Source organism: Apus apus, chromosome Z (assembly GCF_020740795.1).
Source record: "Apus apus isolate bApuApu2 chromosome Z, bApuApu2.pri.cur, whole genome shotgun sequence".
Taxonomy (NCBI): domain Eukaryota; kingdom Metazoa; phylum Chordata; class Aves; order Apodiformes; family Apodidae; genus Apus; species Apus apus.
The window spans coordinates 65,651,123-65,678,635 of NC_067312.1; the positions used below are offsets into that span (position 1 = coordinate 65,651,123).

Below are 27,513 nucleotides of genomic sequence, written 5' to 3' on the forward strand. Positions count from 1 at the left end.
AAGTATGTTGTAGCACTTTGAGCAGAGATGTGGGCAAGTCTAGCAAAGGAGACTGGCAATCCATTCTTCTCATAGCAGCAGGACCTCAAACATCCACAAGGAAGGTACAGTGTCGGACCACTGGCCCTTCTGCAAAGCTGCCCTTGTGTTCATATCCCTGGGCATGTATTTGATAGTGCTGTGAAAGGCCCTTTTCACCTGCACCTTTATTCTGAGGTATTTTTCAGTCAAGGAAGAAAGACCTCTGAGCCTAGAAACACTACCTGTCAATTGTAATTTGTGAACACAGAAGAGAGTAAAGGATAAGATTTCTGAGTTTACTGTTAGTTCTCTACACCTTCAAGGAAAATGGGTTGTTCTCACGCTGCCTGGGTGAGAAGAGGAAAATCTGACATCAAGACAACATGTCTGGTAAGGGATACAGTGAGAAATTGAGGAGCTCAGATCTAGCTGTGCTGTGACGGAGTAAGAAGGACACAGCTAGCTAAATGCTCCAGCTTCATGAGCTTGTGAGGGTGAGCACGCATAGTATCCCAGCACTGCACAGCAGTGACTAGCTTATCTTCAGCCTACAGTCTTCAGAGTACTGAGTTACTAGGAAAGGGGTATTTTTTTGCTTTCTCTCTTTCCTTCACTGGTTTCTCACTTTAAAAAATGTGAAAGGTGCTGATAAATACTGCAAGTGAACGACACAGTATTTACTCACTCATGCTCCTCTCATTTGTGAATTTATTTTTCTCAGCACTGTTAAACAGCAAAGATCTTTCTTACACGACACTGCTCTTTCATGTAGCAACAGCCAAAGCCCTAATATTGCCCAGTGTCTTCTCCTCCTCTCTGTCAACCCTTGCTGCTTTCAGCTGAACCTGAACCTTTCTTTCTTTCAGTAAAAGTTATTCTCAGGTTTGTACTCTGTTGTTAATTCAGCAGAGGTAGGAGGAACACAGTCATGTTTCTTGTCAGTCTGCTTGTAAGAAAGACTAATGTTCCTGACTAACCTTTTTCATAGCACTTCACGTGTCTGTGCAAGGTTTTTCCTTACAGGAGAAAATGGCACAAAAATCAAAGTTTCCAATTCGATGTAAGTGCTTTGGTAAAGGCAACAGAAATATTGTTGACAGAAGCTGCCTTGCGGTGTGTTCTCCTGTGTCAATCCTAAAAAAATAAATGTGGTTTACTCTTAATCCTGGATCCAGACTACTCTTCTCTAAGCTTTGCAGCCATTATCTGGTTTCTAACATAGCTACTGTCACATTGCAGATGGCTTTCCTTGAAGCAGAGAGCTGTATGATGCTTCCCCCAAAGTAGCAGCTCTTGAAATCCTGTCTTGAGTGCTACAGCAGTGATTTGATGTTTCCAAGGGTTAAGATGCTTCACTTGCTCACAACACACATTTATCAAGAGCTCAGAGTAAGGGGTCCTACTGTCTCTGCATTTAATGTGATGGCTCTTCACTATTTGGTTGTATTGACTCTTTCAAAGTTAAAATGCATCTATATAGAAAGGACTTGTAACATAGGAAAAAAACGTTCAGGGAACCCATTACTGGAGTTCTACTTGGCTCAAATGTAACACTGATGAATCTTGACTTGCAGGGAGCAGACAATCCTCTTCTCCTGCAGTCAAACTGGTTTTGATATAATTATGGAGATTCATCAAATCGGTGTCCTGAATTTTCAAGCATCTCTTCCACAAAGAGCTGAATTTATTTCCACTCGCCACCCACTTACATAATGTAAGAAAGTCTAGTTTGGCACAGTGATACAAGAGACCTGAAGTGATTACAATGTTTAATCCATGGACAGCCAGTCCAGCATAAAGACTGTTACTTGATTTAAGAATGAAAGTGCTTTTCTTCAAGGGTTTAGTATTTGTCTCATCTCTAGAAACATTAAATGTAGGACTCAAACTCAACTATATTAAGTATATCGATATCCATACCTATACGGAGATTTTTCTTTAATTATTTTTTTTACTAACATGAGGCAAGGATGTAAACCTGACTCCTCCCAGAAACACACATACAAGACTTGTAGGGAAGAATGTGATGCTGCTTAAGAACATTGTATATACATCAACAATGAATATTACAGAAAACAGGACATGGAGTGTAGAGGATTTTCTCTATAAGATATGAATCCAAGTCCTCAAGATGCCGTCAAATTGCACAGAGACAAGTCCTAATAGGAGACTGCTGCTTTCATTAAATGAATATACACTGCAATTGTCAATGATAGTTTCACTGATAGGTTCTCTTATTCTGGTATGTTAGGTGACCAGCTAAACACAGGACTTAGAAACACCTGTCTCAATACGGTGCCTTTCTCTCCCTATCTGTGGTGGCTTTTAGACCAAAAACCTGAGGTTAAAGGGAACCTAATAAGAAAGGCAAGAAAGTGTTGCAGAGAACTTGGAGAAGTAGTTGGTGCAGGCTCATCTCCTAGCTGTCTGGAAGGAGAATTGTCTTGCAAAGAGTAACACACAAATTCACAAGGGCCTTCTGATTAAGCCATGGGATGGGGGGTGAAGGGGCATTGGTAGGGGAAAAGATGCTGCATTCTGCGAACTTGGTCAAAAGGGAAATTAAAGGAGAAATGGAAAACAGGATTCAGCAGCAAGCTAGTATAATTTTGGGGAGAAGGTCATAAAGGCTTAGTCATACCTACATAAAGATGTCCAAGCATCTGGTCCAAGCTTGATAAGGAAACACAACTTCTCCTCTCTGGTTATTTAAAAGCTACTTTTCAGAGCTCTTTGCCAACTTTGCTCTACTTTGTCTGCAAGAAAATTCCCCCATGTAACCAGAGTTATTGCAAGCCCTAAGATGCCCAAGGAAGTCTGAAAGGCAATGGGACTATTATCTTGACAACTAACAAGGTGTCGTCGTGGGGATCCTGTCAGAGAATGGCCAAAAGCAAGTGAACAGCTGGTCAGGGACCACTCACTCAGAAGAGGTACAACTGAGCAACTGAGATGTCTCAGAGAGGGTTGCTTGAGCACTGACAAAAAGCCCCAAATAGAACTTTTATAGAAGATTTTCCCTCTTGCCCTCTTCTGATGCCTCCCATGCCAAATTCAAAATTAGGCTTTCAAATGCAGAGGGTGAAAAATTACACCCAAATTTGAATGTGATTTGGTGCTTAAGCCTTACATTAAAAAAAACACCCAGCCACAAAAAAGCAAGTTTTTTAAGCTCCAAATTTAAATCTAAACTCATTAAGGGAGTAAGTTTACTGTTGAAAGAATGTTCCCTAGCATTTCCCCAGTTTCACCACAGTCTTTAAATTGGGAGCAGTCTTTCTGTTGCACGGGGGATGGTCTGTGTCTCCTGTATAAGGCCTGGAAAATAAAATCAGAGAGACTGAGGTCTGCTTTTTACCCTTGTACTGAAAAACCTTGCAAAAAAAAAAAGGACAACATTTCGCCAAGACAAACATGAAAATTTGGCTTAATTTTGTGTCTGAGTTATAAATACATTAAAAAATGGGGGAAAATTAGTCATATATAAATAATAGCTCAATTACATTGAAGAATATGTGGGTGGGTGTTCTGGGTGGAATAATTTGCTAAGGCAGAGGTCTTTTTCCTTGCTTTTCCTCTTCCTCTTAATTTATTATTCTTGCTTAGTAACTAACCAGCTGAGTATGTGCTTCTGCTTTTTAAACTTTATTTATATCTTTCTCTTCATTCTGTAATCTGGGTGAACTTTCTATGGTCTTTATACTCTTTTCTTTGGGAGTGTTTTGTTATAGACTAAACATTTTTAATAGATATCACCACAAACTTAAGTTTATACCTAGTTGCAGGTGCACTCTTTGTTTCTCTTGGTGTCAGCAGAATGTGTATTTAAAAGCAGGGGGGATCCTTAATGCTTTACTGTGCTAGCTTTAGTATGGCTGATTTTACTACATTACAGTACAGCACTGTACAACCTGCTGCAACACACCAGGGACTCTCTTCTTGCCTCCTTTTAGACATTTTCAGTTCTGTCTTTTTGCTTTTTTGTTTTGCTTTGTTTTGTAATGCCCCAAAATTTGGGCTTCTGTCAAGCCTCCTGGCTGTTGAAAATTCCCTGCTCCAGATCAAGAAACCACCTGCTGTAGCGATGCTACTTCATATTTTGCAGTTTGGCAGCAGTGAGGAATTTAAAAATCAGTGTGACCAAGCTCATCCTCAGAGCAAGACCTTACATGGCTCTGGAAGGTGCACCCCACCTGAGAACTGGGGGTAGCGTGCCACATGGAGCGGTGAGCTGGAGATACATGAGGGCTGAGAGGGCCTAAAAGGGCTCCCATTGCCCATGGGAGCATCTGGCATGCCAGCAAGAAGGTCAAGGCAAAAGTGGGATTTGCTTGGGATTTTATTAGTCTCACACCCTCCAGAGGAGCCCCTAGATGTTAAATGAGGTAGCACGTATCATGTCTTTCTCTTTGCATCACTGCAATTATGCTGTCTGTTCTGGTATCCTGTGGATAAGCAAGCCTGTACTGGCCAAAAGATGCTGGGAATACTTGTGAGAAATCATCTTGAACTGGTATCTGACCTAGTGCCTGAGCAGATCATGACCTGACATTGTATGCACTCAGTTTGGTAACAATGCATAACAGGAGCAAAGGCAAGAAAGCTTAAGCTATGCTTCCATTTTAAAGCTGGGCTACTATGCCAGGTGTAAGGAAAGCGCTCAAGAGTCCACACTGTCAACAAAAAGACTTTTCCCAGCTTCAGGAGGGTTTGGATTAGGCCTCACACTGAGGGCAGAATTCACTTTTTCACCAGGAGCACAAGCCTGGTGGCCCTCTTCTCATCCCTAGAGTCAGCCATGGGAGAGGTTTTAATCCCAAGGGTTAAGGGAGCCTTGTTCAGCAGCAACATCCAAGGCTGCGGGAGGACATCCCAAAAGCTCCTGAATGCAGCATGCCCCAGGAAAGAAGAGAGGGCCTCACCAGAGCCTGAGGACCTGGCAAGGAAACATTTTTAAGTTTTTTTTTTCAATGCTTCATTTGAAAAAGTGTGGCTATTCTTAGCATCTTTTCAACCTGTTCTAGCATGACAATCTGTTCCTACTGCTCCTAATTCCTGTGGAGCGCTTCTGCATCCAAAGAAGTGAAGCTAGCACTGGCAGTCCTTTCTGTCTGGAAGTGTCTGTGTTTCACTATTTAGAAGATTCTGGGTTCACATCTAATTGTGGGTAAAAGAGCCTTTGATAGGTGGAGCAACAAGATGTGTCCTCACTTCCTGGCACTCTTGAGGACAGACACATGGCCAGCCAGGCTGTCTCACTGGTCACCCAGTGGCTCTGTGTGGTGGGGTGATGAACACTAACAGAGACTCTCCAGAGCCATTGGTGAGAAGTGAGACTAATGATGTCAGGTTACTTCCTACAGGAAGGAGCTACAATGAAGAACAAACATGGTGTTTATCTGACACAAATGGTTGGGAGATTACATCACTGGACACACACTGCGCCCACAGGCTAACACCTGCTACACCCAAAGTGGGCCCTGTTTAGCATCTGCTTTTCTGATGAGGATGCATTGTTCTGGCTGAGCTAACTTGAAACGATTTAGGGAAGCATCCCGAGCATTGCTGAGCAGAGATAGCACCATGCATGAATATAAAGGCATTGTTGAGACAAGCTCTACGTGGGATGTTCTGCCAAATAGTTCCCTTCCCTTCCTCTTCTCATTTCCTTGTTCTCCTTCAGTCGCTGGAGAATGCGAATCCCTTTATTTGTTTATGTCTAAACTGGTGACTTTCCAGACTAGCCTACAAAAGACATTTAACTGGAAGACTTTTCTGGAAAGAGGCAGCAAGAGAAGTTGGAAATTTATTTCCTGAGTGATGACTTGGTGCAGTTGGATTGGTCCACTTGGACCTGAGGATTTTAATATCTCTATGTTTGGATTCACAAAATTCGGAATATGGGAAGCCCTGCATTGACAACTCTAAATAAAAAGGGAGTACTACAGCTACTTTAATTCATGTCTTTTATTGAAAATTTGTTTCCAAAGTCTGTTTTTGACCAGCCTTAGAAACAACCAATATGCCATGTCTTGCTCATCCAAAGCACCAATCTATTGACATTTTGTTCACAACACACACACACAAAAAAGCCATCATGCAACTATATCTGAAAAAAACATTTTCCATAGCTAGTCATCACAGTTTGTGAAGTGAATAAAAAGTGTTGGTATACAAAGGTGTGAGATTTGTACAGGCCTTATGCTTTCAAGGCTCGTGGAAATCAGCCACCCACTTTACAGACAGGGAAAGAGGGATAGTTTTCTTACTGCTGAATCCATTGAACACTCTCTCAGCTTTTATAGAGGAACTAATATTGGACTTCAGATGGCAAACTATTATTCTTAGTCCCTGCAATCTAACACTTAAAGTGTGTGCCTCCCTGATGTGAAACCAGGTGCTGCATTTCAGGCACCTGTGAAGAAGGGAAGTCGAATCGGCTAACTACCAAATTGCTGACTGCGTATGGAGACACCTACAAAGAGTACATCCACAGCTGGTTCCAAAAATTTCTCAGAATGAAATATACAGGAATAAAATCTAGGCATTAGGTACTGGAGTCCGGACTTCGTGGCCTTGCAGGTACATTGGCTGAAATCCTTTTCTTCATCCTTTCTTTCTGGGCAAGAATGCTTTTTTAATTCTTGTTCAAGCCACCAGTTATCTGTGGGACAGTCTGTCTCCCCCATAACCCTCTCTGGAGGTAACTGGCAGGGTCAGCAGGGATTATCACCTTTCCTGATGTGGCTGGGCATTGCAAAGCAAGATGCAAGATTAATGGGGCCAGTGATGGCTCTGAAGGCTCACAGGAGACATAGGTTTCTGTCCCTGCACCAAAATCTATTTATCTGCTTCACCTCATAATATGCTTAATGTAGTGAGGTTGCTGTGGCTTTTAAAGAGTAGTAATATGGTGTTTTCAGGAGATGTGGTCACAGGCCTTGTCTTGTAAAAGTGTAGGAGTCCTTCAGTCCCCCAACCCAGCCATGGATGCAGGAAAAGCAGCAGAGCAGTCCTAGGGGATTTCCATGCATCCTTCCTCTGCAGATGGGGTTCCTCCCATTTTCCTTCTCCCAGTCATGCCACCAGGGTACTCCCTACCCCCCTTCCCCTTCTCTTCCCTCTTTCATTCCTCCCTCTCCATTCATCCTTTGCCTGTGTGCCCATCCCTTTTCCATTGCATGCCTCTCTTCTTCTCAGGAGTGAAGCTCTGCTCCTGTCAAAGAGCAGCCTTTTTGACCTTGAGGCTTTGCACAGCCTGGTCTAGTGGAAGATGTACCTGCTCAGAGCAGGGAAGGTGGAACCTGGTGATCTTTAAGGTCCCTTACAACCTTAACCATTCTGTGATTCTAAGTAAGTATTGGCAGCAGTGTCTCCCAAACAAACTCAGAGCTGCTTTAAGTACTCCTCAAGTGCATGTTGTAACTCTCCTCAGTCCTGGCACTCCCCTTCCAAGAGCCTTGGTAGAGCCTTGCTGTTTATCACACAGAGCAAACTGTTCTAGTGACAACCACTTGAGCTCAGCTGTGCTTACAAGACATGGGGCGAAGTAATTTTTTTTCATTTTTTACTCCTTTAAGCACTAGTGGTAGTAAGGGATTAGTGCTTGCCTCTGTACCACAGGGTCAGGAACATCTCTAGTTTGGTACAGCATTAAGCAGAAGCATGGTTCTGACCAAAAATGAGGAAATCAGCCTTTTGAAGTAAGGGCTGTTCTTCAAAGTGCATGAAACTTGCAAGTGACCAGCTACTTCTCTTGTGATGACAATACTTGCTGGCACTTAGTGATTCCTTGCTATCTTCATATGCAATTTTTGCATATCCCAAAAGGAAGTCAAGGGAGAGAGATGTGGGGGAAAAAAAACATACCTTGCTTTAAAAAAAAAAAATTTAGAAGTCTTACATCATCTTTTCACCCCAGAATTCAAGTAAAAAGCTATGGGCATCACATAAAAGATACACAGCAGATTGTTTCATCAAAAGGAAACTACTGACTTTGGCATCAGTTCGAGAATTTTATTAAAACCATAAGTTTCCATTCTGTACAAAACTGAGGAGCTTCCTTCCTTAAAAAAATGTATCAACCACATAAGAAATAATGAATGTAAGTGGTTTGTTGATAAAAATCTTTGAAAGCAATATACAGGATTAATACAACTGTATTAATGTAGAGACTGTCAGCAACTTTAGCAATATATACAAACTACCTTTACACACATAAACATCTTATATACAGCTAATAAATAACATCCAAAGCTAAATCATGTGTCCTCATGTACAAGAACCTTCACTATTTTGTATCCAAGTTCTGTATGTGTTTGTATTTGATCCTCTATTAAGAGCACACCTATTCAGACACTTTATTTCCAAAGAACTCTTAAGAGAAAATTGCAACAAAATGTGAATTCTATGGGGAAAAAATAATATTTATTTTTAGAGGTCTCAAATCCAGTGGCTCAATAGTCAACCCCACCCTCAGTGACTCATCACATCTCTGCTGTAGTTTAAGCGTTAGGAAATCAAATGTAAGCAATTCCAGAGTTATTAATATTCCAACTTATTGCACTGTTAAGACTTTTATCCCCAAATATACTAGCAGCCACAGCTGGAATATGCACAAACTGTGCACATAAATGCATACCTGTTGGTTTTGCTTTCAGGATGGAATGATATGGAGAAATCAACACCTGCACACTGTCTTGCACATGCAGGAAAACACTACAAAAACCAGCACCCATTGCTCTCATCACACTTTTCTAAGTGTCCACCTTCAAGTCCCTCTGCCTCCCTGGTCACTTTATCTTCTATAAAGGCAAATGAGGGCTATTGAATCTCTCAGAGCACTAGAAAAATTACACATTGCTTTAAAAAAGGGAAGCAAAATACCTTCAATATATATATTTGGCAACTTACTGCACATCTAATTCAAGTGCTTTTCAGAGCATTCTTTGTTTTGCATCACACAACCTGCCACCTTTTAATTGTCACTGTTCCTGCTCTCTGCTGAATTCCACCTCATGTGAGAAACCCAAGGAGCTCCTAGAATCTAGTGCTATGTCACAGCCAAGGAATAAACTGAGGAGGGTCAATGCCAGTCACAATTCCAGTACAGGGAAGCCTGAGCATGTTTGTCACCTGTCAAGTAGATTCACTTGCACAAAGACTGCATACAGCAGTCACTCAGCTGCATGACAGACATCTGGTGTCAAAGAGCAGAGAAACTGTCACAATTTGGGTACACAGGATGTAAGCAGGTGGTGTGGGGGAAGGAAAAAAAATGTTTCTTGCAGTTTCTGATAGCTCAATTCCTTTTCAGTTCCTCATTCAAACAGTGTTGGGTTTGTTTTCAAGGAATGAAAGCAGAGATGTAAAGCTGGATGTCTACATAGGATACTGGTATTGCTGTTTTCTCCTACAACTGCTATTTATTCCAGGGTAAGCTGCATAGACATATATAGCTTAACAGATCATACCTATTGCTAAGCACCACTGGCATCTACCCCCAGTAAAACACATTCATAACCACAAACTAGAAAATTCATCCCCTTAAGTCAGTCCCTGACACCTTTTAGTAATATACACAGCAAACATGTTTTTTTCACATTAGAAACCTACTCATTTGTTAAACACACACTTGAAGACAATAAGCTCTAGCCACTGAACTGCCTAAAAATTCAGTTAGCCAAGCCAGAAAAAAACCATGTCCAGTTTCAGAAGACTCCTGAAAAGAAAGAAAAGCCAGGTATAGGGCTTAGCTTCTTTTCAATAAATACTAGAAAATGGCTATAGAGGGTTTGATGTCAAGAAACCTTGTCACAAGGCACCATGATTAAGCAGAATTACTTACTCCTTCCCAGCACTCAAGCCTTTGGCAAGTTGTTTTGCAAGTTTCTTTTTAACTATTTGGCTAATTTATCTTTGTTAGTAACTTTGTATGCTGAGGCTTCCTTACAAGAAGTCTCCTAAGACAGCTAGGAATAGAAGTCAAAAAGCCAGCAGTGGATAAATATTTCTATATATTTGGTTCTGAACATCCAGTCCATGGGGATGAACAGACTTTCTCCTCCTCCCCACTTTGGAAAAATCTTCATTCTTGTCACTTAAGCATATTCATGAGCAGAATTTTCTTTAGAGGCCTTCTTGGCACTGTAAAGGGAAAGAGATAAGGTTAAGAGTCAGATATAACATACTCATTCCATTTTGTCTTATTTTCAAGATTTAAGATTAAAAATATGCTTATTAACAGGAAAAAGTGCTTGGGATTTTCCTGGATGCTCCTTCTTTTTACATGTCAAATATACACACAGAGCTCTCAAGGCCTCCCCAGGTTGTTGCCCTGGGCTGAAGGTCAGCACACGTGCCTCTTTATGCAGAACTAGATTTCAGTCTAGAAGTGTCCCCATAAGACCTTTCACACACAGCAATTTCACTAAAGTAAATATACCTACTTCTCCAGTTCAAACTTTAGCAGATAATGTCCAAATAAATCTGGCCCCATATTTGAAAGTTGACTCTGGGTCAGAAAAATTCTTGATAAAAAAAATGGAAGAGCACCAAGGGCTATTAAACCAAGACTCAATCTCTGATCTGAATCACAGGTACACATCTCAAAATGTCACTCTCCTGGCACTTGCCAGCAGAAAGGAGAATCCCAGGGAAAGCACCTGTGTATGTCTGCTCAGTTTCTGTACCAGCCTCCAAATCTACTGCTGGCCAGTGAGGAGGGAAAGCTCTGGACTGACTCAATATGGATGTCTGAATGTTCCTCATTTGAGGGTAAACACAGAGCTTCTTTAGAGGCTCACTTTCCTCTTTGTGTTAGTGCCTGGTCTGTAAAGCCCTCTCTAACAGTCATTTATATTGGGCCACTGTGTGAATGAGAGGCAGCAACTTGTACTTTCTTTTCATACATGGTAACAACCACACAAGATAGTTAGCAGGGAACCAAACCAGGGGTTCTTAAGCTCCCAAAGCTGCCATAAGCAAACCTCTGGTTAGTCTAAGTTGCAATGCTTCTGAAGCCTTCAGAAGGCTATTGCACAAGTCAGCTACATCAAAAAGTTTAGATCCTTCTGCTACCACTCAAGCTTTCCCCAATCCAAAAACAATAGTAATGACTCATACCCTCCTTTTTTCCTGCTGACAGGCTGGTCCAAGCATTTCACAAATATTGCTGCCTCTTCTCCCTTACTGAGATGCGAGGTGCCATTTCGAGAGCAGAACACCACCCTGTGGAATAAATATCAGACAATCACATGACAGAGCCAGATGTCTTTTTAACCATGGGAACAGAACTGGTGCTTAGAAGCAGTCTTTACATTTTGTTGTGTGGTGCATAATTACTTACCAAGCCTAAGAGAAAATGACTTTTAAAAAGATAATTCTGTGACAAAGGAAACACTGTGCAAACAGAACTGGTGGATGCACTATGCATGAACCTCAAACTGTAGCCAGAACTTTTCCTGGTCCTTTCCATAAAACCTGGTGGCTAAGAAAGCAGAAGCTCTATCTCAGTCTCTTGGATCTTCATTTACATTACTCCTTGTGTGAATTTTGACAGGTGAATGATCCTGGAAGAAAGCCTTACTGCCTCAAATGTGTGCAAACAAAATAGGTTGCCAATTCCAGAAAACCTGAGTAGCTGCTTTTCTATTTATCAGTACTTTCCCCAGCCCTATATTTGTTCAGCTCTGATAACTGTCCTTCGATAAAGTGACTGCCTTGTTTATTCAAAGGACGAAGGTATTTACCACACTGTGCACATGACACACATACTCTGTTCTGGGTCCTCTTTTCTGCTAAGAGACCTCATATCTAGTGAATGTGTATTTCAAAAGATTCAGACCAAAGCAGTTCTGTTTAGACTTCACCCTTCCAACCACCATGCATTAGCAACATCCTCCAACAGCCATGTGCTTCACTCACCTTTCAGCTATTCCTCACTTTTAAGAAAATACATCTTAACAAAGAAATTATTTGTTGTGTAAATGCAGCTTTGAAGAGACAGGCTTCTAAGCATGCTCTTCACATGAAAGCCTGTGAAAACATCCAGCAAGAGAAAGGAGGAGAGGAACTGCAAGTATTATCAGAGATGCTGGCTCATGGAGATCCCCTCTTGCATATAATTAATCTGAGGCACCTGGGCCAGTGGCACACAAATGATACATATGGGAGTAAAACTGCAAATTGCAGAACTCAGCTGGAGCAAATAAATGAACCCAGCTGACATAAATGCTGGTTTGGTGCCACTGGAGCCCAGATTATCAGTGCTGCACCCATTTAACTGCTTTCCTTCATGATACCAGGAATCCGGAAACACTGTCAATTAAAACTAATATAGCTTATAACAATCAAAACAAGTTACTTTTTCTGAGTTTCTCCTGACTTCACTCTGACTCTCTGGATGTCAAAGGTAAAAGGAGTCCACCAGTCTGACCAGCTGAAGAAGGTATCTTTCTCCCACTGCAGCTTCAGCATAAGCAGGTCACCAATGTCCACTTCTGTGTAAATCAGGAAGGAGAAGGTCTTGTTTGTGGAGACTTCTGGCCTGTGGGGGTAGGGGAATAACAAAAAAGAGACTTAAAAAAAAAAAGGAACTTTTGGACAGAAACAAAATTAAGAGGAAACACAGAACCAGGACTTCATGTACTTCAGGGAGGAAGGAAGCAACTTTATCCATAGCACTGACAGATGGAATAGGAGAAAAATACCTTAAACTTTTGTAGAGGCACAAGGAAAAGCTTTCTGCAGGAAGGCTGGTAAAAGCCTCAGACAGAATACCAGGCAACAAGTGTCTTCTCCAGTGCTGACAGCTCTCAGAGAAGCCAGACAAGCACCAGCAAGGAACAGTTTAGGTTCCTCAGAGCAGAAAAGACTTCATGCTCTCCAGCCCCATTCCCTGTCAGCCCAGGTGCAGGGATTTAAGCACAGACTTGTGCTTATTTGCAGAGCTGTGGAAGCAAGTACTATGTCTCACCACAGCCTTCAGGTCCAAGATAGTTAACTCCAGGTTGCAGTCTGCTTTTAAGGAGTTTTAACACAGCTGGAACATGGCATAAAAATACTGAACAGAGAAGAAAACAAGCAACCTGCCACATCAGAAAAATTCTTATTAGGCTGAGCACAGGCCAGACTTCACATTGCCAGATTTCAGATCTCTTACCAAAATCTCCTATAGAGCTTGGATCATTAGCTTCTGCAGAGGTTGTTTTCCCTTGATCAAGGACAAGGGCAGGTTTCTAGGAATCTTTAAGATTTCTGGAGTTGGAACAAGTTTTTCAGCTGGGGCTTTTACAGATTTAGACTCAACAGTATGCTTCAGTTGTTTCTGTAGCTACTCACAGTGTGAATGCAATGTTCTCACTCTCATCTAGAGTGCCATAGAGGGAGATGAGGAATGGCTGGTTTGTCTTGGTCGTAATAGTGTTTCCAAAGAAATGGATCTTGACCTGGTAATGAAAGACTGAAAGAACACAAAAGAAAAGGCCATTAGAAAAAAAAAAATCAGCTTCCAAAGAGACTCTTGGTGACAAAATCCCTCAAAACTCCCCATGCAAATCTCAAGCTGAAATACACCATTATCACTAGCCTGATGAGTTTAGTTCCCTGCAGGTAACCATGGAACTGCTTCTGTAAGGAGGTAAAGGTTAGGAAGCAAGGGAGTCAAGATTAAAAAACACCTTCGCAGTTTTTGCAACTAAACTGCATTTAAGTTGACTGTAACAACTCTGGCATCTGCAGTAGTGCCTTAAAACCTCATATAGATGTGTAAGACTTGCCATCCGTGACTTGAAACAAGCGAGCTGTGCCATCTTCTTACAGGAGCCTTGGTAAAAAAAAAATTAAACCCACTGACACTTCAGATTAAGCACTGAACACCAACAGAACACTGGTCTTGCAGCTGTTCTAACACTGCAGGAATGTGCCCTCTCCTTGCTGGCCCACCACATGAGGCAGACAATGAGTATACCTTGTGGCACAGTCAAAGCAAGGGAGGAAAAGAAAAAAAACAAACAGCAAAACCCAACTCAGAAGCTATTTTCCCAGCTGAAAGCCTTCTATTTCCTTCTGACAATGTTCTCCTCAGACCTACTATAGCAATGGGAATCAAGATGAACTGTCCTATTTCAAATGGGGGCTTGTGCTCCCCTAGCACAGGCACAAGTTTGATGGTTGCACACCTTTAAAGAAGTTGCTCATCAGACTGAGCTCTGCTGATTATTTTCCCAGAAGTAGGAAAAGTTCATTTGGATAAAAAATACTGGAAAAAGAGGAAGATTCAGTTGTTCCAAGTGACCAGGCTGCATATTATCACAGAATCACAGAATGCTAGGGGCTGGAAGGGTCCTCTGGAGGTCACTTAGTCCAACCCCAGTAAACCTCCTTTATTTTGCTACTTAGAAACTTGTTATAAAATACACTCCTTTTATTATTCTACCCCTCACCTCCACACCTTGAGTAAGATGAAACTTTTTCTGAGGCTGCACTTTAGCTTGCTCTTCATGGCAGACTGCAGGCACACTTCACCCCCTGCTCACCACAGGCACCAAAGCAGGAGCATTGTTATCTGCAGCACACACTCACCCTGACACACAGCTGAGCAGAAGTATCCATCTTGCTCACCAGTAAGCAAGCAGGACCTACCTTTATAGGGCATTTGAGCACGGGTCTTCAAATACATTTTGGTGTTTCTCTTTGTTCTCACTCTGTTGACCTTGTAACCCAAATTGTTGCAGCGGTTCTTCCGGCAGCTCAGGCAAAGACCCTTCTCAAAAGCTTCCTTTGTGTTGCAACGGTAGGCCATGCTGGGCTTTTCTTCATACAGGAGAGAGTCAATGAAGAGGTGGATGGATCGTTCATGAGAGCATTTCACCAACTGATCCACATCTTGAAAGAAAGAAAATGCATAATATGTATATACACATGCATATATTGATACACACCTCTAAGCAATGCTATCAACAGCATGATCCACTATGCCAGGGCTGGGCTTTATAGGGTGGCTTCTAAAAAGAGTTAAAAACAAGTTTCTGTGCTTCTTGAAGAGATCTTTGCTTGCAGGAAATCTGCAGGCTATTGAAGGTCTCCCTGCTGATGTCATACAGCTTGTTTCAGAGCCACCTCACCTGCAAAGCCTTTCTCAGCAATCAGACGGAGTGCTTCTCCCAGGTTGCAGCCTGGCTGGAAACCTCCACCATTAGGATAAATATCAATGTGTCCAACAGGCTTCTGGATCCCAATGCTGCGGTCTGGAGAGCCTCTAGTATAGGTGTGTAGGACATCCACAAAGTCAGCATCATCCGGGGAGAGGCGGGTGAGGGCATCAGCATACTCAAAGGTAGGACCAGCTGGATCCAGCCCTTTATGGGTCATATCACAAAGAAAAAACTGAGATTATGGCCTGCCAAAGACACTGACAATGGTAACAAATGCCAAACTCTGCAAACACACTGGGCTGAAGTATTGCATATGGTCTTGGTGCCACTGCCTACATTGTAGTGGGACCATTTAAGTAGCATTCACATACACAGGAGAATCAAACACAGCATGTTAAAACGCTACAACTGTTTAAAAATATCATTTGTATGTAAACATATGTTAAGAAGCCCAGATTACTTCCTTACAGCTGTAGCATTTCTAGTGGATGGAAGAAACAAGTTAGTAAAGATTTCTCAGTGTCCTCCTCTCTTGTCAAGCAACAGAGGAATTGTAAAATTTCTGTCTAAAGTGTGGAAAATGTCTTGCTGCTAACTCCATGCTAGGGGAACAAGTGGGAAACAAACAAGAGCTTCACTGTCTATAAGACTAAGGGAAAGGGGATTATTATGGCAAGCTGCAAAGCTGAAGCAATAGTGACATAAACACCCAGAACTATTCTGCCAGTGAACAAGTACTATCTCTTGAACCCAGACAACTCCTTGAGAGGCTGAAGGCAGAACTTATGGGATATGTCTTTTCTGCAGCCCTCTGCTGGGGACAGACACCTGTGCTGCCCATCACTGGTTAGACTCATTTGGTCTGAGCTGCCTTCCCCTCTGCTGGAAGGACTTCAGGGACCACATCCCCTCACTCTGTGCTGAAAGGTGATGATGCTTTCCCAGGGCAAGGTTCATTACAGGCATGAATAGCAACTCTGGGGCATAACAGAGGGGTACTGGTGTTTGATTGCTTTGGCAGCCTCAGTGAAAGCAACAGAGCTGCAGCAGGGATAAAGAAAGGGAAGAGGGACTGGTGCTTTGGCCTCCTTATTTTCATCTGCCACCTCCCAGGAGTCAGCTTTTCTTGATGTGATTGCTGCCTAGCCCACCTCACAGCATATCTGTGGATCTGGCACCACAGCCAGGCTTGGGTAAAAGGACAAAGGATACCAGGAGGACAGGAGCTAGGCTCCCATTTGAATGCCACTCCCAAGCTCTCTCAGCAGTGAAGGCACCACAGATGAGTGATTTTCTTAGCCTTATTTGTTGATGTTGGAATTTCCTTTGTCACTGATCAGTGCTAAGGGCTCAGTTCTCCAGGTTCTGGGCTGCAAACCAGCCACTGAGTGGCCATGCACTCTGTCTTGTCTCACACATTTTTCAGTCTCCAAAAATCACCTTAAGCAGATGTCTAATCATAAATGGGAAGCCTCTCCTTCCTGAAGCTCTTTCAGTATTATTTTCAGCCTAGAGCATTACTTGAGCCTGTAAGGATTAATTTTTTTAGTAAACCACAGTGGACCTCTTCTGATTACCAGTCAGTATAAAGCATAAACTTCTTGCACCTGCAGCATCCCATAGCAAAGAGCTTTGCAGGTACTACACCCACTGCAGGAAGCTCTACCTCCTATTTTTTTAAACTGCTCATACCAGCTGCAAGGAAAGACCACGTGGATTAAGGTAACCAGCTGAAGTTCTCATGCTGCAAGAGATATGTAACCTTCTCCAAGCCATGGATTTGGCCAGTCTTGATGCTGCTGCCCCCCAAACTAGTCTCTTTTCATGGCTAGCAAATCCCTGGCTGTTCACTCATTTCTTGCACAGAAGCAGATCAAAGCTTCTCCCCCACCAACTTTGCTGTTCTTTTCTGAACCTCTTCCAGTTCTACTACAGAAACATCAGCCCCGATGATTCAATAAAGAATGAACACAACCTAAATATTGCCAACAAGCAACAATTATTCTGGTTATTTTCCAGAGGAACATAGTATTTCAGCATAGAACAGGACTCTCCACTCTATAAATACAAGTTTTCTTACCAGTAATTCTGTTCACCTTCTTCTTGGTCAGGCTCCCAGCAACCCCAGCAGCATGAGCACCTAGACTGTACCCCAGCAAGTGGACATTGTTGAGAGGATAATTGAATTGCTCCTGCAAAAAAGAGCAGTTTGTTTAAAGTCAAATAGGAAAACATCAGAAGACACAATGAAAAATATAAACATTTATATTTCTTTGAGCCATGAATATGAAGAAACACTAAATACAGCTAGCAATTTTGTACCACACCAGATTGCTTGAGTTAACTAAAAGGCAAAATTCTAAGCAGAGCAGAATGTATAAAGAAAGTCAGAACACAGGTCTGTGTATTACATCTGAGGTTTTCAGTCATCCTCTCCCCACCAGATTCTGGATCTCCTATATGTTTCCCAAAGGCAGGAGAGATTTCTGCTTCCCAAGGGCTAGCTGCTGTATAATACACAGCACTGTTTGTCATAGGTACCTCTCAGAGAGCCTTCAGAAATCCTGTGGACCCACAGGGCTCCACAGATCACAAGGTGAAATTTCTGGAATGTACTATTAAAGGCCTCACTGTGCAAGAGATAACCACAACAGTAAAGCTGGGAATTTTGTCCAGCAAAAGTACTGTCTGCAAACAGCTTAACTCCATCTACCCAAAAGGAGATGATTAACACAGCTGCTTCATGGCTGTTCTGTCTCCCAGGACACTATGTACAACATGAGGCACGTGACTAGGTGTCTTACCTCCATCCAGTCAATAAACCTAGCAACATCCTTTCCCACCAGCTTGGTGTATGCAGCTGACACCGGGTAGTGCTGCTGAGCTCGAACTAGCCAGTCCACCACAATGACATTTGAATCAGGTTCTCTCTTGTACAGGGCATCCACCAGCTTCGGGACCCAACTTTCATACATTCCTGTCACCTGTTGGGGTTGGATTGGGGTTGTTTTTTTAATTAATAAAGGAGACAAATGTGTGGTGTATAAACATCTCAGCTGACATATCTAGCAGTTTATCAGAGGTGTACTTAAAAGGGAGATTCCTCCCCTTTCTTCTTACCGTCCAGCCATGGATCACCACGAAGGTTTTACTGGTATGGTTAAAGTTGCACTGTGCCAGGCTGTTCACCTGCCCAGGAACCAGGTAGCAGACATCTTCATCAGGCTCTGCAGGCGTCCGTAAGGAAAACTTGCTCTCAATTCCCTCAAAATTGGTCTCAGCTGTTTTTATGCAAGAGCACAGGAAACAGAGCAATGTTTTAGGAGTACTAGAACAAACAGTGCAGAAGGCACAGGTAGGATGTTGGAGAGGTATCAAGAACAGTCAAGTAATGTCACACGTGTTTTTTATTTCCCACAACCGTCCTTTTGCACCACAACAGCCATGTGAAGAGGTGTCCTGGTTTGAGCCAGGATGAAGCCAATTTTCCTCTTACTGATTTTTTTTTTCCTTCAGTAAGGAAATCAAAGGGTCAAAATTGCTCCCCTTCAGGGTCCTCCTGAAACAGTGAAAATCTGGCCAGCTGTCAGAGAGGTGTGAATTTCATCTAGGAGGCAGTACTTTGCCCATTCCATTATTAACCAGACACATCAAATTTAATACAGCAGTGTAAGAAACTGCATAGGACAGTCATCGGCAGTGCATGCTAGAAAGCAACAAGTTTCTACCATACTATTATATATTTGGTTGTGCATCTTCCATATTAACTCACCAGTAATCACTACCTAACAAGGCTCTTTGTAGCACTCAGTAGTTGCACTCTGTAGTTGCAGTGCACTAAAAGTGAGAGCTACGAAATCACCACTGTTTTATCAAATGCTAGTTTTAACTTTTTGCCAATAGAGAAAAACAGCAGGTGAGATCAGACAACCATTAAGGAAACTGAACTAGCAAAGCAGAAGCCTGTATTCTGAAGGCAGTTATTTTTTCAGCTTATCTAATAAACAACACCATGGAAAAAATCTTCCTCTGCTTGAGCCTATTTTGAATCCAGGGAGGGCTGGCAGGGGGACATCATGCACTGGTGGTAATAAAGCATGTGATGGCCTTAAAACATCACTTCTTAGTGATCTCCCTCCAGCTTTCAGCTTCAAAACAAAGTTTTTCTTTTGTTCCTGCCAAGGCAGAAGAGTGACTTTAGGCTTCATGCTCACTACTTTTTGTTTGGGAAGAAACTTAAAAGTCTCCTCTTTTTATGTCTGATTCAACACTTAAGAACCTCTATGTCCAGCAGACCCTCTAATTAACTGTGGACTTAACCTCCAATGCTTTTTGAAAATTGGGCCCTACTTTGGCAACTTAGTTTAGCAAATATTGATTGCTTGTTTTCCAGCTGCAGCTGAACTGAGGCCAACTCCTTCCTGTCCCGTGTTACGTTTCCTGGCACCACTATCATTACGCTTTCACAGACTCCTAAGCACACATTAATGAATGGCTCCAAGCCACCATAGGGAATGCAAAGGGACATGGTGAGGACCTCACGCCAGACACACAAAGGAGTTTTCCACTCCCTTTCTTTTCCCATTCCAAAGTGGTTTTCTATGGTAACTGGTAGATTTGTGAAGCTGTATTTCTTCATAAAGTGCTGCATCACTCAGAGGTGATGAATAATGAATTATTCTTTTGTTTCCCCCTAGAACTTCATTTGCCTGGTCTTCTCATTCCAGCTACCACACTCAGCAAGGCACCGATTTATGCCTGACCTCACTCATCTGCCAGGTAAATGTATAAAGTCTGGGAGGTTCCTGCTGTGCTTGGAGGACCACAGAAGTCAGGGTCTAATCTACTGTGCAAGATGTAAAACCAGCCCACTGGCCAGCAACAAATGCTAATGTGCAAACCTGGGAGACTCTCATCATCTGCAGTCAACAACTCACCATGGCCTGAGTTTGAGGATGTCTCACCTGCTGAAATCAAAGCACATGCAAGGAAATAAAAAGAACTGTTCATTGAACAGAGGCTGTGCTCAGCTTTAGGTTTTGACTTTGACTGCACTAAGCTGGCTGGCTAATCTAGGATTATTACAGAGGGTCCTCTTCCTGCCTCCTTCCCCAAAAGAAGGGATAAAGTTTACAAAAAAAACCATCAGAAGTACTGACATAATCGTGAATATAAAGCTTTACTTACTGAAAAAAAATTCACCAAACTAAGCAAATGCTGATCTTTTTCAGAAGTTGCCCCTTTCTTACACTTCTGCACATTTGAAATGTCATTTTCTCACCAACCTAGACAGTGCAAAACTCTTTTGAGACAAATCTTTACAGACTGTTTGCTTTCGGGCCAGAAAAAGGAAAGTCCCAAGGGCTGACTGGTTAAATATAAACTATAACTTTTCACTCAGCAGTGAATCAGTAAAACCTTGAAAGAACTAAAAACAGCTTTCAACTGCACAGCATACAATGCAAGGACTTTCAAATATATATATTCCTGCCCAGCACAGGAAGGCTAACAAGAATAGTCCACCTGCTCACTAGTTAATAGTGCTTCCTTCCATACTTTGATATAATTTCCCTTCTGAATTAAACCTCATAATAGTTCAAAATCTAAAGTAAATTGCTATCCTGGCTTGTAGTGTGTTTTCAATTACAAATGCATGCTAAAATTTGTGTGTAAGTTCAGACTGGATCTCATTTGGAAATAAGCTTTTAATATAATAAACCAAATTTACAATCCTAAGTGCACCATACTTAAAGGTGCACGTAGAAGAGTGCACCAAACTTAGAAATAACTTAGAAATATTGCAGTACAGTGGCATCTGCCACTGAAGATGTGCAAAGTTCTTCACAAGTATTGATGTGTTTCAGTTTAAAAGTCTTTAGATGGGACTTAAGGACACATGAGCATTGAGATGCAGTCACCATGAGGAAAGCAGTAGATGCAAAGCAACAGCTCATGAGATACAGAAAATGGCAGAAGACCACCCTGTTCATTTAGCTCTGTTGTGTAATGAAATTAGAAAGTCAGAAGTTATTGTTAGCATCTTTTATGCTCACAAGAAGTGTCACATTTTCTAATGCCCACACATGCCCAGTTCCCAGCAGTAAAAAGTCCTCTGGATGAGGGAAGTGTGCACAGTGGGGTTTGCTACAAACTCTTTAATGAAGTTAAGCTTCATTAAGAAGCTATCCTCAAAAGTTGCCTGACTTTGGCTTTGCAAGTTCTGTGTGTCTCAGAGTATAAGGTAAGTTGCCTGCACCTCACATTGTACTGCACACTCACTGCAGTGCCACCTCACCTCCCATCTTCTGCAGATTAAATTTTAGAAATACAGCAGAAAGGTATGTAATATTACGCAGACACTCACCACACATACCAACATCTACATGTTTTGTGCTTGAAAACTGCAGCAGAGAAGCTACAAAGTGTATCACTTCAGAAAACTAGCATTTTCTCCTTCTGCACCTCAATGTATCTTGGTCTATTTGGATCCAAACTTGGTCATAGACAGACTTCTGTCACAGACCTGTTCCTCATAGATTTAAAGTGAGAAGCCTTCTTGAATCATGTCCTAACTGAGCTAGTTAAACAGTTGGTTCTCATTCTAACAGCCTTACTCAAAGCCAAAGAAAAGCAGAGACAGCCAGTGTATTCACTCGTCACAAGTTAATGAGGTGCTTTAAGCCAATTTAATTAAACCAGGGAAAACCCAGAAATGAGGAGTCTCTGGCATGTTTCTGAAAGGTGTATAGAAATTTAGCTGAATTTGCATCAAGTTTCATGTAACTTAGATATAGAAATTAGATATAAAGAAATTTAGATGCTTCCATACTGGGATTCTGAAGCAGTTTTCAGTGACAAGCAGAGAAGTCTTTCTAAACAAAGCCTTGAACAGAAGCAGACCTGGAGGAAGACAAACCATGCTGACAATAAAAAAAAAAATCACACTTGCCCAAGCTTAGCTCAGCAGAGGTATAAAGGCCTGTGCTTTGTGTTGCAAAAGCTTCCAGGTACAGAGTTGCAGATACAACCTCCTGTTACCAAAAAAAAAAAAAAATATTTCTGGTCCCTGCTACAAAAGTATTCTTTAAGGAACTAGAAAAGGCAACAAAATTAATAATTAAGCCACTAATTTCAGACATGAGCTGGCTACAGAACACATTGCCAAACTCCATCATTTTATCATGCTCTGAAAACTTTCTGATGCTTTTTCTTTTACTCCCAACTACATAATCTCAATTATCTTATTTTTAAAAAGTTGTCCTGTACATCAAGGTACAGATTATATCATAGAACTCAGAAGAAAGTGAAAAAAAAAAAGCAAGCTTAGAAATAAGAAAGGTCAGTAGCTTCATTTTCATGTTTAAACCTTGTTACACTTCGAACTTGCAATTTGTGAAACACCATTCAGTTAGGATCTCCTCTCAATTTTGAAAGCATCCCAGACTTTAACCATTCTGACACAGTACACAAATGGATTTACACACTAATCAAGAGAATTCAGCTTCAAGTTTCCTTCATGGGAAGCCCAAGGCAACCTGGGAACCAATATTGATAAAGAAAACTGTTTATCTCTAGTCAGATGGATGGAGAATAAGAGTTTTGAGGAAGTAACAACATCTGGAATATTAGTCAAAAGTTAAACTGGCCACATCAAACACAAGATGCTAAATTTTATAATAATGCGTTTGCCAGAATCAGTGCACCTGACTATGGTTTTAAAAAGGGAATCTTCGATAAACAGCCATTTCCTAGTGTTATGTACCTAGAAATGGAAATACTATTAGATAGGTGCAAAGATAATTAGGAATTATAATGCTTGACTGTGTAAACTGAAGCCCCCTGGTATGCATGCACATACCCACACACAGCAGCAAACATCTGCACATAACATCAAACATTTCCATAACAAGCTGGAGTTAACTGGATTAATTCTTTCCCCAGCTGATAACCAGCATTAGGATCATCCATCAGTCACACTGAATTCTTAAATGAGTTCTGAAACAAAGTCATGGTGGGCTGTAATAAAGGACCTGTATCACAAGAACTGTTATAATTTAATTCAATTTACACTATAAACTGAAAGGGGACTACTGTGTGTTGCAATCCCATGAAACTTACCCCACAAGTCAGGTAACTGTTTAACTTTGCTACAAAGAAATTACAACTTCCAGGATTATTACTGTCTTCCTTAGTGACAGCCCTGAGACTATGTTCTTCACTTCCCAGAAAAGAGCAAAACTTCTGAAACACAACTGGACCCAAGCTCAGATGCTGAGCAGGGCCCTGCCAGCCCCAGTCCTGCTGCTGGCAAAACAAGGGCAACCTGCTGCTCTCACACTGTGCACACGGGTGCTCACCCCTCTCTGCAGCACCATCAAACAGATCCTTACCCAGCTGCAGCTGGGAGGCTTGTACCTCAATCCATCAGAGCTCTTGCCAGCCATCAGTCCCTCTGGGATGTCTGGAATCAGCTCACAACAATAAAATGCAACCACTGTCAGACTTCACAGTAATATGGAGGAAAGGATGCAGGAGAAGGCCATACCATGCAAGTACTTCCAGTACAGAAGAGATTCCAGCAAACTTTTAGGAGTGCTATTCTCTAGCACACTCATGATGCCTGGCAACCTCACCTCTGTCCTTCCTCAGAAATGCATTGTTTCTGAAAGGGCAACACCATAACTGCCCTGATAGACATATCCCAAACACAGCCATAGCAAAAGCCAGCAACTCAAATAACAGTGTAAGTCTGCTGTAACCCCTGACTCTGGATTTACACTAGTAAAAATAAAGAACAGAATGTATTCCTAGTAATGTTTTTATCTTCTCCTGGAACACCAGTTTTATCTCCACCTAGAATATCTTTTTCTATGTTGTTTATTAAAATACTCTGGATTCCTGGAGGACTGAATAATGTATTTTCCATGGCTTCAGAACATCTTTTATTGTGGTGTAAAGGAAATAGTGCAAGACTGAAGGCTTGGATAGTTTTAGGATGATCGCACAACCTGTTTTCACAGAACCTGTTCCTAAGGAGAAATAATGTAATCATTAGAAACTGTGACAAATCAGCTTCTACAGGAATGAAAGCTTGCTCTGGAAAGACAGTTATTTTACTCTATGAAACTTGGATACTGCCACAAAAACTGTTTTTATTGCCTCTGATGGCACAAGATTGGATTCAAAGCAAGAATACATTCCTTTGGCTGTGCCCTAGCATCCCATCCTCTTACTTTTGAATACTTCCCTTCAACTTCTTTGTACACAAAGGAAATAACAAAGACATCTGTGGGGAAAAAAAAAAAAAAAAAAAAAAAAGCCAGCAGCACTTTCCATATTCCATTTTAGTATCACACAGTAGACCCAAAAGATACAGGCATACTTTCTTCTAAGGCTATGGACTTTTACTGATACACTAATCTCTCACACAATGTCTAAGAAAAGTAAGGCTGTGACAGAGCACAGCAGCTGTCTCCTCAAACTCGTCTTTTTGCTCACTAAAGTCACGTTGTGATTAACAAAGAGACCATTACCGAACATCTAGTAGTCAACAGTGGCACACGCTGCACTTTCTCCAGCCCGGAGGGTGCCTGTGCACAGATCCACGCAGTGCAGTGCAATCACCAGTTCGTGCATACAGAGACACTGTGGGTACACCCTCACTTTTCCCTAATTGACTCTGGTGCATTAAAGGCATTAACTGCAACCCAAACACGTTATCATGACACTGAGGAAACTCAAGCTTGGCTTTCATCAGTTCGGACCAAGAACAGCAGCAGGTCGGGATGTGGGGTTCCCATGGGACGGGCTCTGCAGGGAGCCGAGGGACCCTACCGTGGTGCTACTGCTGTGCCAATCCACTTCCAGCAAGGGACTCTGGCAAGCCACCTTGCTCCTGGGAGACAAAAAAAACACACAAACCACAACAACCACACATCCCAAACCTCCTCAGCCCGTTCTGCTGACCCAGCAGGCAGGTTGTGCCTGCCCTTCAGGCAGAGAACCGGCTCGGGGGTCTGTCCTAACAGGCTGCAGGTCCTCCTCCCAAGCATCGCTCTCCGGAGCCCACCCCACGCCACGCAGCCCCGCAGCATCCCCAGGCACGCCGGGGAAGTTGCAAACTCTCCTTTCCCGCCATCCCGCCAGCATTCCACCCCTCCCCACCCCCCGTCCCCATTCCCAAGGGTAAGAGGCATTCCCGGCGGTTCCCCCCGCACCTCCCGCCCCGTGCGCGTTGCGGGCTCCGCCCAGGCTGCCCGCCCCCCCGGGCCGGGTCTCACCGCGGGCGGCCGGAGCCCTGCCGAGAGCAGCCATCCAGGGCAGCAGGACAGCCAGGAACGCCTTCCGCCACATCTCGCCTCCTCCTCCTCCTCCTCCTCGCGCTGCCGCGGCAGGGAAGTTGCGGTGCAAAAAAATGAAATTAAAGCAAACGGGGCGGGGAGGAATAAAAATAAAAATCAAACCACAAAAAAAAAAAAAACAAAAAAACAACCAAACAATAAAAAAAAAAGGAAGAAAACTAAGTTTGGAGGTTTAAAAAAATAAATAATTTTTTTAAAAAAGTACAGCTCTAGGGGTAAAAGTAACGCGATGGCAACTAGTCGCTCTGGGAGCAGCCCCGAAGTGCCCCACAACTAACTGCGCCCGGCAAACCAACCCTCTGCCTCCTTCGCTCCCTCCCCGGGAACTTATGTCCCCGCCAATATGCAAATATGCAAATGAGCCACGCACCCATTGGGCGCGCGCCGAGGGGCGTGGCAGGAGCTGCCCGAGGGAGGGCGGGGCGGGGGGGCCCGAGCCTGGACCGGGGGGCCCCGCGACCCTGGAGCGGCACAGCCCGGCACGGCACGGCTGGCCCGGCACGGCTGGCACAGCCCGGCACGGCTGGCACGGCACGGCCCGGCTGGCACGGCACGGCACGGCTGGCCCGGCACGGCTGGCACAGCCCGGCACGGCTGGCCCGGCAGAGGAGCCAGGAGCTCAGGCAGCGCCCATGAGTCTGCACAGACCCCTCGGCTCGGCCCCTTCGGGCCCGCCTGTGCCCTCACTGTGCCCACCCGCACCTGCCGCAGGTCTCCCCTCTCCTTCTGCTTCGCCAACCCAGCCCCGACGGGCAGAACGCGGCCCCACTGCTCTCCCCTTGGTCCTCTCTTGCCTTTGGCCACCCTGCTTCCATGTGCTTCACACCAGATGTCCCTGCTCATCCTTGGTTTGCACCAGGAACCGCACCTGCAAGGAGCCTGTTCCCTTGAAAAAACCTTTGCTGAAACCTTGCTAGGCAGTACGGAACTGAACACAGGTTGGGAGGGTAAATTCGTGCTCTGGAGAAACACAGAGTTGCCTTTCTGAGCTTTTCAGCTGCCCCTGCCCTCCTCCCGGCAGCCTGGCTTGCAAGCAGCTTTGCGTTGGTGGCCACCGGGTGAAAGATCAGTTATGTAAGGACATGTCATGGAGAAGTATTAAATTAATGACAAAGTTATTTTCAATTAACTCTGCGGTGTGTTGTCAAAGGCCCAGCAGCTTGATAAAGAAGCTTATGACACAGGGAATGAGGACTCCCTGAGTTTTGCAATGTGAAGCAAATGGGATTCACTTTGAGGGTAACTGATTCTCCTTAGATCAGGCCCCTTAAGAGACTAAAATATATCTGGTTCATATTAGCAAGACTATTCAATAAGGGATAGCTGAGTGTAGCAGAACTGGGTCACCTCTGCAACATTAGATTCCATTAAAAGCCCAGTAAGATCTGTAAGTGAGAATACATTTCCCCCAGGACACAACTTGGAAGTTCCTCTACCACCAGCCCCTATTTATATCCAAAAGGCATCGGAAGAATTTAATGAGGGTGCAAACTGATCATGCTGAGACTTTCTTTCCAACTGAGACCACCGGGGTGTCAGGGTCAGTGAGGGGGGGCTAAAGCAGTGTGTGAGGTGGTGGGAGTCAGAGGCAGGGGACAGAAGGTAAGGAGGCTGGGGGTGAGGAAAGAGACCAGCCTTCCTCACTGGAGGATGGTGGTGGTTTGAGCACAGAAAAGTGAGGTTTGTGCTGCAGCTTGCTAAGTTACTGAGCATACCCTCTGGCTGGTGTTTGAGACCCTCTCAATCAAAACAATAGCAAGAATTTCCTCATGTTTGTGTGTGGGTTTTTTTGGGTTGGTTTGGGGTTTTGTGGGGGTTTTTTTGTTAGGGTTGTTTTTTGCTTGTTTGTTTGTTTTTCCCAAGAGTGTACTAAACGTTTTCTCTTGATCTAATTTAGTTGAAACTCTATAGTGTTATTTGGCCCCTAGAAATTAGCCTGATTCCCTCTAGGTTCAGGCATCCTTCCTAGAAAATTC

General features: G+C 43.1%; 1 protein-coding gene across 1 annotated transcript; it reads right to left on the bottom strand.

Moving 5' to 3' along the window:
• Nucleotides 1-8,016: 8,016 nt before the first annotated feature.
• Nucleotides 8,017-25,833, bottom strand: LPL (lipoprotein lipase). The gene is made up of 10 exons (XM_051642832.1): nt 25,457-25,833; nt 18,297-18,457; nt 17,981-18,160; nt 17,257-17,368; nt 15,147-15,380; nt 14,665-14,907; nt 13,363-13,483; nt 12,386-12,568; nt 11,146-11,250; nt 8,017-10,167 (listed from the first exon to the last, which is right to left on the bottom strand). The coding sequence occupies exons 1-10, from the start codon at nt 25,527-25,529 to the stop codon at nt 10,122-10,124; spliced, it is 1,458 nt and encodes a 485-aa protein (XP_051498792.1). The 5' UTR covers nt 25,530-25,833; the 3' UTR covers nt 8,017-10,121.
• Nucleotides 25,834-27,513: the final 1,680 nt, after the last annotated feature.

What these genes read in the sequence shown, in the direction of transcription:
- LPL (XM_051642832.1), bottom strand. Translation starts at nt 25,529, where the DNA reads ATGTGGCGGAAGGCGTTCCTGGCTGTCCTGCTGCCCTGGATGGCTGCT. An exon ending in TGCTGAGAAAGGCTTTGCAG is followed by an intron (nt 14,908 to 15,146) that starts GTGAGGTGGCTC and finishes CTTTCTTTCAAG; the next exon opens with ATGTGGATCAGTTGGTGAAA. An exon ending in TCAGGAGAAACTCAGAAAAA is followed by an intron (nt 11,251 to 12,385) that starts GTAACTTGTTTT and finishes TTTATTCCACAG; the next exon opens with GGTGGTGTTCTGCTCTCGAA.